This window comes from Eptesicus fuscus, chromosome 23, assembly GCF_027574615.1.
Source record: "Eptesicus fuscus isolate TK198812 chromosome 23, DD_ASM_mEF_20220401, whole genome shotgun sequence".
NCBI classification, from domain to species: Eukaryota; Metazoa; Chordata; class Mammalia; order Chiroptera; family Vespertilionidae; genus Eptesicus; species Eptesicus fuscus.
Window position 1 is genome coordinate 25,977,691 of NC_072495.1, and position 9,207 is coordinate 25,986,897.

At 65.0% G+C, this 9,207-nt stretch overlaps 1 protein-coding gene across 1 annotated transcript in view; it reads left to right on the forward strand.

Moving 5' to 3' along the window:
- Positions 1-8,640, forward strand: part of SFI1 (SFI1 centrin binding protein) — a 48,824-nt gene extending 40,184 nt beyond the window's left edge. The window contains exons 20-32 of the mRNA XM_054712447.1: positions 267-343; positions 1,314-1,416; positions 2,514-2,610; positions 3,473-3,633; positions 4,000-4,074; positions 4,513-4,587; positions 4,747-4,923; positions 4,993-5,252; positions 5,901-6,005; positions 6,154-6,388; positions 7,450-7,778; positions 8,281-8,392; positions 8,467-8,640. Coding sequence (XP_054568422.1) covers positions 267-343; positions 1,314-1,416; positions 2,514-2,610; positions 3,473-3,633; positions 4,000-4,074; positions 4,513-4,587; positions 4,747-4,923; positions 4,993-5,252; positions 5,901-6,005; positions 6,154-6,388; positions 7,450-7,778; positions 8,281-8,392; positions 8,467-8,571 — 1,911 coding nt within the window. The 3' untranslated portion in view covers positions 8,572-8,640. The remainder of the gene's footprint in view (positions 1-266; positions 344-1,313; positions 1,417-2,513; positions 2,611-3,472; positions 3,634-3,999; positions 4,075-4,512; positions 4,588-4,746; positions 4,924-4,992; positions 5,253-5,900; positions 6,006-6,153; positions 6,389-7,449; positions 7,779-8,280; positions 8,393-8,466) is intronic.
- Positions 8,641-9,207: the final 567 nt, after the last annotated feature.

Sequence of the window (9,207 nt, forward strand, 5' to 3'; positions counted from 1 at the left end):
CACGTGCGAACCAGAAAGTAAACTCCAGTGCTGTCTGGGCTCCAGCCTTCCCTTCGGAGAGGCCCCGGGTCCAGGGGTGCAGGGGTCTGACTGTGGGTGAGGGCTGAGGGAGGCAGTCCTCTCCCTGCTGTCGGGTGGTCTGGCCTGGGGCCTTTGGCCGCTCCGCACCCTCTGGTGGGTGCTCTGGGCACGGAGAGCCTCCGCGGCCTGCCTGGGAGTGGGGAGAGCCGGGGGCCGGGGCGGCCTCCAGTCCTGGTCTTCTGCAGACTCACCAGAGCCGGGTGCGGAGCGTCCTTCAGGAGGTGGCGGCCAGGGAGAGCCAGCACCAGAGGCAGCTGCTGCGGTGAGTCTCCCGGCGTCCCGGGCCCCGCCTGGGGGTGGGCACCAGCTCCGACCCAGGCAGGCAGGCAGGTTGGAGAGCTTTGTCCGGGGCCAGGACGGCCTGGCTGCCGCGTGCAGCTCTCAGCGTGGCTCTGGCTTCTCCACAGCCAGCACTTGTGCCCAGAGCCCTGTTACGTGCAGAGCGGGCCCCTGGGAGGCAGCTCGCCCCTGCTTGTCTGAGTGTCTGAGGGCCCCCTCGCCACCCCAGGCCTGAAGGAGGCACCGGTGTAGCACCTCCTGCTCCAGGGGCTGCGATGGCTCCCATGGCTTCTCACTTCCCAGTCGCCTCCCCGCTTGGCTCTCCAGACCTTTCCCTGACTCTCGAGTCCCCTCTCCCCGCCAGCACCGTCTGTGTCTGGGACACCTTTGTCACCTGCACCGCTCGGCCCCAGCTCCCCCAGCTCGTCCTCCAGTCCTGCTGAGCCACGCTCTGAGCTCACTCCTCCCGCAGGCCTCCCTCCGCCCTCCCTTCCTTTCCTTCCTGTGTCTGTCCACTGCACACCGTGTCGGGCCGCCTGTGCGTGAGGGGCCCGTGGACTTGAAACACCACTGTCCCTCCTTCAGAGCCCATATGTCCATTCAGCTCCTCAGACAGCGTGGCATGGAGAGAGGGGGCCCCTGCACTAACTCCCGGGTCGCAGTGTGACTCCTGTCCTGTCACCGCCTGTTACGGCGCTGTGTTCCCTGGAGCGCACACGCGTGAGGATGTGGCCTTTGTTCTTGTCCACCGTGCGGTCCCCAGGGCTGCCCCATCCCGGCACAGGGCAGGGCTCCGTCAGCATAAACACGGCTGTCGGAGGAATGTTCTGGGCAGAGGGTGTTCTTGATTCAGGGGGGCTGCGGAACAGCAGTGATTCCCAGGAACCTCACCTCGTCTCTCCACACTGGTGTCCCGTCCCCCGCACCCCCCATCCCGGCCTGTGCACCTGCAGGTGTGTGTTGCGTCGCTGGAGGGAGAACGCAGCGGCCTGCGTGGAGGAAGCAAGGGAAACCTCTCGAGCGAGGGCTCACTACCGAAGGGGCCTGTGCCTCAAGGTGAGGCGGGCCTGTGCCTTAAGGTGAGGGCTGGGACCGGGCTCTGCGAGGCGGGGGCGTGGGAGGTGGTGCCAGGGATTCGCACTGAGCAAAGAACTGGGAAACGGGGTAACGTCCTCGCCATGTGAGCAGGCGGGCTTCATGTTCATTGAATTACGAGCCAGTTTCATGAGAACAGAAGAGCCTAGAGAGCAAGCTGGCTCGTGTCAGGAGCAGTGCTGCCCACACGTGTGGGACTTCCCACGGGGACAGACGGTCAGTCTGCGCCATCTGAGCGAGGAGGATGCTCGCTCCTGCTCACCGGCCTCAGGTGGAGTGGCCGCGGACTCGGGGAAGCATGAGCACCCCAGGAGTGAGGCCGTTGGTCATTGTTGGTGGGAAGTGGCCCCCAAATGCCACATGGTGGGGTCTGGTCTCACGTGCTGGGGGGAGGGTGTGGCAGGACCTGGCTGTGGGAAGACAGCATGTTACAAGACAGACGGGACTCAAGTGACGGGTGGCCCTGGGCGCAGGGACGCTTTAGGAGGAAGCAGTTGTGGGAGCCCCGCGGGCAGGCCTGGTAAGGGCGGCTCCTGACGACTCGGATGTGTCCGCGGGTGGAGAGTGGCCATGCGGTCCGGCCCAGGCTGTTCTCAGGAAAGCGCCGAGGCCGGCATGCGGGTCCCCTGCCCTGCAAGGAGGGTCAGGACTCTGCTGGGCTTTACGGCCTTTTGGGGGTGAATGGAGTTTGTGGTAGTTTGGGGAGCAGTCACCAGGTGTCCCCTGGATATTCGACTTCTTGTCAAAGTGTCCTATTACTGTGATTTCGTACGTCTCCTAGGAAATGTACTTGGGAGGTATAGTTCCCGCATCATAGAATGGAAGCCCATTCGCGTCCTCATGGCGTGGGGTGACGTTTAACTCCTGGTAGGAAAGTGCCGCCCCTGCGTTCTGGGCTCCCCCGCTGCCTGCCTGTGGATGGCACGCGCCTCCTGGAACGTGAGGCAGCGCCTATGTCCACCGCTTGGCCCCCTTCCCTGAGGAGCTGCCAGCAGAGCAGGGCGTCCCCAGGAAGTCGGGACGCGCTGTGACCGCCTCTGTGCTTCGTCTGCCCGCAGGTCTTGGCCCGGTGGCGGGAGGCCGCGGCGGTGCAGATCTACCGGCGGCAGCAGGCGGGCTGTGCCCTCAGGGAGGCCCAGCGGGTGCTGGCGAGGGGTAAGCGGCCTGGGGCTGAGGAAAGGAGGGAGAAGGGCCAAGATCGGTTGTTGCCCTGCAGCCTTTCTCTCCTCTCGTGCGTGTGGGTTTCCTGTTGCTGAGGTAACAGCACCACCGACGCTGGCTGTGCGACCTGGGCCGTCCTCTGAGCCCCGTTCCTCCATCTGTAACGTGGGGACAGTGCTCCCTGCGTCTCGGGGTGCCATGAGGCTCCAGTGAGACTAGCACCTGCGTCGACAGCAGGGCCAGGCAGTGTGAGCGTTAGTACTAACGCTTGGCCTCCAGGCCGAGTGCAGCCTTCCCTGCCCCGCCCGCGGGTGCTGAGGGCACCCCATCTTGGCATCAGTGCCCAGGTATCAACCCTCTTCTGTTGTCTCTGAAAGACACTGCTCTCAGGGACCGAGAAAAGGAAAAATCCCAAGTAAGCGCATTAGCAGGAGAAAGGGAGGATGCGGTGACAGAGTGCAGGCTGCGGCCCTGCCTGGCTCGCTGCTCGCCGGTCTCTGCGCCTCGGTTTCCTCCCGCGGAGCAGGGCCGGCTGTCGGGCCCAGGGCCTTCGGGCCGCGAGGCGCTCCTGCAGCCCCTGTGGGCCCTGCCACACCTGCAGCCTCTGGCTCGTGGGCCCGAGGGACGGTCGCACCAGCAGAGAGCAGGCCTGGTTCCGGTCCAGGGTGCTCACACTGTTGGAGGTGCCGGAGCTGTCCCCAGAGGCGTGTCCACCTGTGGCGATCTCACCCAGTGAGGCTGACACCCCAACGCTGCCCCCCCATGGCCTTCTCCGTTCTCCACGCTCAGCTTTGCCCATGACATAGTCGTTCACATAGACCCGACAAGAGAGCACACTGACTCGGACCTGCCCTAGGCTGTCTCAGGACCTGGTTTCGGCGCTGGCGGGCCCGGGGCCGGAGGGCAGCCCAGCAGCGAGCCCAGCTGGAGCGGGCGGCGCGGCATCACCGTCGGCAGCTCCTGCTGCAGGGCCTGGCCCGCTGGAAGGTGCACCACCTGGGCTGCGTCAGGAAGAGGGTGAGGCAGCGGCAACTCCCAGCCCCGTTCCCGTGTGTGGTGGAGCCTCCCTGGCCAGGAGGGCGCTTCCGGGGAGGATAGGTCCTTCCTGCAGAACTTAAGCAGCCAGTCAGGGTACTGGGTGGTCTCGGGTCCTCTGGGCACACGGTTCAGGAGCCTCCAGGCATGGCTGGGGTCTCTCCAGGGGAAAGATGGTTGAGCAGAGAGACCTGGCTCACTCGGTCAGAATCATGGCCCGTCCGAGCTGGGCACCTGGCGACGGGAGAACCATTCACTCGGGTGGGAGCCTTGTCTGTAGCTGCCCCGGGTGGTCTGGGCGAGGGCACTGGTGCACTGGAAGCAGCTCCCGTGCGTCCTCTCTCGCAGCTGCTGCAGAGGCGGGGCGCCCAGCTCCTGGCCCAGACACTCAGCCGGTCCTGCTTCCGCCAGTGGAGACACCAGGTGGGAGCCGAGCAGCCCTCCCCCCAGAGCTCCCCCGACATTGCTGGGCATCGCCAGCTTCGTCCACCCGTGACTGTACACGGCCACGCCACTTCAGGGCCCTGTTTCTGTGTGTCTCGTTAAAAACGTGTCAGGGTGGTATCCAGAATCAATACGAGACGCATTTTAAGTCTTAGTGAGTGAGGCCTTGGCAAAACGCCGGGTGGGCCTGCGCCCTGCTCAGCAAACTGTCACGTGCCAGTGTCCTGCTGAGCCTCAGATCGCCATGTGGAGGTGTCCCCGTGTTTCTCCTGCAGCCCAGCGTGCTGCCCCACGTGCCCCCTCTCCCCCCAAGGGTCATCCCCTGATCCAGCCTCTCAGCCTGGCAGAGTGGGGTCTGCGAGTGACGAGGCCAGTGGTCAGGGCGGCCTCCCTGTAACCTTCTCTTTCTGGCTGTAGCTGGAGAACAGGCGGCGGGAGCAGCGGGACACAGCCCGGGCCCTGTGGTTCTGGGCCTTCTCGCTTCAGGCAAAGGTACTGGGGCTCCGCATCCCACCACCCGGCTCCTCATCCCACTGCCCGGCTCCTCCCGGGAGAGCGCTGTGCCTTGGTGGAGGGCAGGGTGGGCTGTGGGCACAGCCCCTGGAGGGTTCTAAAGGGAGAGCTGGGCCTCACCTCGTCCCCCTCCCGGAGGTGTGGGCTGCGTGGCTGGGCTTTGTGCTGGAGAGGAGGAGGAAGAAGGCGAGGCTGGAGCGGGCGGTGCAGGCCTACCACCAGCAGCTCCTCCAGGAGGGCGCCACCTGCCTCCTGCGGTTCACAGCGGACATGAAGGCCCTCCGCCAGCAGCTGCACGCCCAGCAGCAGGCGCAGGTAGGCCCAGGTCCCCTGCCTCGGGGGGAGCGGGCAGGACCTGGCACGACCTGACAGAGGCCGTTGCAGGCGGCCCACAGCCTCCACCGGGCAGTCCACCGCTGTGCCATGCTCTGGAAGCAGAAGGTGCTGGGCCCCGGCCGGGCGCCTCCCCCCACCTCCACCGCGCCCAGCAGGAGAGTGACATTCACGGGTCCCCTTCCCGACCACGGCAGCGCTGCTGCTGGAGATGCCGCCCCGGAGACCAGGCGGCCACGAGCCCCTCGCAGGCCACAGGGTGCTCTGCATAGCCTGGCCTTGGATGCCGGGGACCCCCCACTCCTGGAGCTGTGAGTAGCCACCCCTCACCTCTTCCTCTGCTCCCACCTGGGGCAGAAGCTTGGACTGTCCCGCAGGGAGGACACTGGGAGCCTTCTCTCCAGCAGGCCCCGTCCCTCCCGAGTTCAGGAGAGCAGTTGGCAAGAGGGCAGCCCTGCCCGTGTCCCGCCGACCCTTACAGCCAGGAAACGGGGCCCCCTCTCAGAAACCCCACTTTTTATGCTCTGGCTCCTGCCCCATAGCTGCACATCGAGCTGCTGTAGCTGTTGCTCCCAGAGTGCCCAGTGCTGCCTGAGCCTGGGGGAGGTCGCCAGCGGGGAGGGGCCCAGGCCTGGTCCTGCTCTGTTTGCCTCACCCCCGCCACCCCCCGCCCTCCAATCCTGACCCCAACAAGGGCCGGACCCTGACAGGCCTGTTCCCCATGATGTGGGACAAGCAGCTGCATCACCAGGGTCACTGGAGGTCAGATGGGATGATGTGGGTGATGCCAGTTCTGTGTGGCCCGGGCCTACCCCAGCTCCCATGTTGACCTTGGGCAAGAGCCTCTCCTCTGGCCTGCAGTCTCCCCATAAGATCGGGGGGTTGGGCTGGATGACGACCCCTACCCCACAGAGTCTCAGGCCCCTGCAGCCTGAGGAACAGGCCTTGTTTCTTCCCAGCAGTGCTGTCCGCTCCGCAAGGAAGCAGCCACGACGTCCGAACTTCCTGCTGGAGCCCTTGCAGAGCCAGAGGCCCCTGGGGGGTGGCAGCCTCAGGGGGCAGGGGTAGGTCATGGGGTCTTGGGCCCCCAAAGTACATAGTACCTCCATCCAGGGCATATGATTTGGGGTCTGAGGGTGAGTGGCCCCCTTTCCTTCCTGCTCCTCAGGAGGATGCTGAGGCCTGACTAGCTCCTGCCTTCCCTCTGCTCAGGCCTGAGACGTCGAGGGAGCAAGACCTAGGCCTGGCCCAGCCCGCAGACCCTTCCCTGACGAGGCCCTTCCTGGAAAAGGCCCAGACAGTCTTGGTCCCAAGCAGCGCCCTGCCCCAGCCTGGGGCCCTGCCAAGTGCCCCTGGCATGAAACTGCTGGCCCCCATGGCGAGTGCAGGCCCGCAGCTGCTGCCTCCTTCCTCCTTCCTGCCCTGTGGGGTGGGCGCACCCACCAAGGTGAGCCCTCCCTCGTCGTCTGGGCTCCCATGCTTTGGTCCGGCCTTCAGGGCTCCTGCACTTGGTGCTGTAGCCACAGCTGTACTTGCTGCTTCTGGAACACCTACCTCAGCAGACACGGGGCCACCCATTCATTCACCAAGTGCAGGCGCCACCGTTGGAGGGCACAGGAGGAACAGCCCGCCCAGGCCCCTGCTCCCGGGGTTACGTATGTCCCCAGCAGACACAGACTGCAGGTCACGGAGGGCCGTGCAGGCCCGGCTGGAAGCTTGGCTTTAGGGAGAGGGAGTCCTGGAGGCTGGCCGGCTGCAGTGATGGGCAGTCCAGCAGGTGCTGGCCGCAGCAGACGGGGGCTGAGACCCTGGTGAGAGGCAGACGAGGCAGGACTTGCTCTGATGGGTCTGAGACCAGTGAAGGAAGGAACCTGGCTTGGCTCCTCAGGGAATGAGGAGGAAAGAAGGAACACTGGGGTCCCATTTGGGGTGAAGCATGAAGTGTTTCTCAACCTGTCATGTTTGAGATAAAGCAATAGGCTTGTGAGTCTGGCCTTCAGGGAAGAAGTCGGGTCTGGAGACCAAAGTTGAGAATAGAAATTGAGGGGTCGGGACAGGGAGGAGTGAGGAAGCATGAGTGCTCAGTAACGCAGGAGACAGCCTGGGGCTGGGCCACCCCAAGGAGAGCCGGGAGTGGTGAGGGTGACAGGAGGGGACGTTGCTCTCACCAGGAGGGGAGGGTTGTAGGTGGGCGGCTGGTCACTTTCTCACTGAAAGACAAGGCCACAGCTTGGAGACAGGCAGGGGTTAGGGTCAGGAAGGCTTGAAGCAGCTGCTCGGAGCAGTGCTCAGCCAGGCACGGCGGAGGGTGGGCCAGGCTGCAAAGGTGTGGGGTGCTCCCTGGTTGCTTGGGGTCGGCCCTGAAGGAAGAAGGGCCGGGCCGCTGGGTGAGCTGGCCGCTGCGAAGCCCAGCTCGTGGGGCCTCCTTGACCCTCCCTGCAGTGGGCAGCCTTGGCTCCTGTCCCAGGGCCCCCCCCAGCTTTCTCTGTGACCATCCTTCCTTTACAGGCACCAGCATGGCTGACCTCCCCTGGCCTTATGCCCCAGGCCCCGCTATCCCTGACCAGTGTCCCCGACCCCCGTCTGCTCCTTCCTGGGGACCTCACAGGTGGGCCTGGCTCCGAAACTGCAGGTGTGCACCTGAGGGCTGTCAGCGCACCGAGCACTCAGGCCACTGCCAGTGCCTGGGTCCCCTCCAGTCAGCCTGGGCCCAGCTGGGAGCGTGGTCAAGATCAAGCTCATTGTCCTACTGCCCTGGGCCACCGCGACCTGGAGGCTGAGCTTGAGGGCATCCAGCGGCAATTGCAGGACTACCAGAGCATGAAGCAGAGCCTCCGGTAAGCCCACGAACACCCCTGCCCACGGAGCAGCTGGGGGTGCTGCCAGGGCCCTGGGGCGATCCACCTGCCAGCCCCTTGCACACGTGGCACCTTTACCCCTCAGTCCTGTTCAGGAAGGCTGTTGGCCTTACCTGTGGGGTGGAGGGGGCAACAAAGCTGAGCATAAGTGAACACGACTGGGCCACGTGAAAGCTGGGCCAGCCCTCTGTCCAGTGATTGTGACGTGGGAGAAGCTACAGAGACCGGCCTGGGCCCCCGCGGCACGCGTGGCCGTCCTGCTTGTGGTCTGGTCCAGAGTCTGTGCCTCCAAGGCCAGGCTAGAGACCCTCCCCGTGAGCAGCAGCCTTGGAGGAACAGGGAGGGGCCCCCCGGCCCATCCGAGCTGCGTCTGCTGGACAGTGTGGAGGCGGGGGAGGAACAGGAACCCCTGCACCAGAAGCCCGTGCTTCACCCCAAGCCTGAGCACCACCGACGCAAACAGCGGGCATCTCGCCCTCAGGTCCTACCAGCGGCAAGCGAGCAGCCTGCGCCGGTGGCTGGAGCTGAGCCGGGAGGAGCCCAGGCCTGAGGACCAGGAGGCTGAGCAGCAGGTGCAGGCAGAGCTGCAGGAGGTGAGGTCCCCAGCCGCCCCGGGACGGGCTCTTGCTGAGCTTCCTCTCAGCACGCCGCCCCTCCCTGCCCGCAGGTGGAGCAGCAGGCCCAGCAGCTGGCTGCGGAGCTCCAGGCCCGGCGCCAGCCCGTCCGCGCCTGCATCGCTCGCGTCCAGGCCCTGCGGCGGGCCCTGCGCTAGAGCCCCTGCCCAGGGAGGCCTCAGCCCGCCTCCAGGAACAGAATGTAAAGTTAAAATGAGTTGTTTTTTTAATTTCAAAATGTTGCAATTACATGAATTACTGTTCAGAAGTCTCCCACTTTTCATACAAAAATACTGTGCTACTGATACAGTTGAAAAAGTTCAAATGGCTTCTCCTGCAGGAGAAATGCAGAGTCCCCAGGAGACGGGAACCCTGGGCCACCTCAGTGGCTCCCCAAGGACGCATGCCCACCACCTGGGACAGGGTTTCTAGGCACCGGCCCTGCCTCCCACCCAGTGCGCCAGGGCTCCTCTGTCTCCAGCATCCGCCCCCGAACCAACAGCAGCAACTTCCCCCTATTTAACGGAGGGCTGGATCTGGGGGGTGATGGGGGGACGCAAGTTCTCCCCTAGCCTGTGTGGCCACGACTACCTGCCTGCCCCATTCACACGGGACACTAGTCGGGGTTCAGTAACCAGCCTCGACAGCTCCGGGTCACCCAGGTCTGCAAAGGGCCTCGTCTCGTCACCATCCTCGGGAGACCTGGCTGAGTCGGTGCCGCAGTCGCCACCGGTGTGAAGAGGAAGGCCTTCCCAGAGAGCAGGTGTGCGGGTTTGGAAACAAAGCAGTTACAT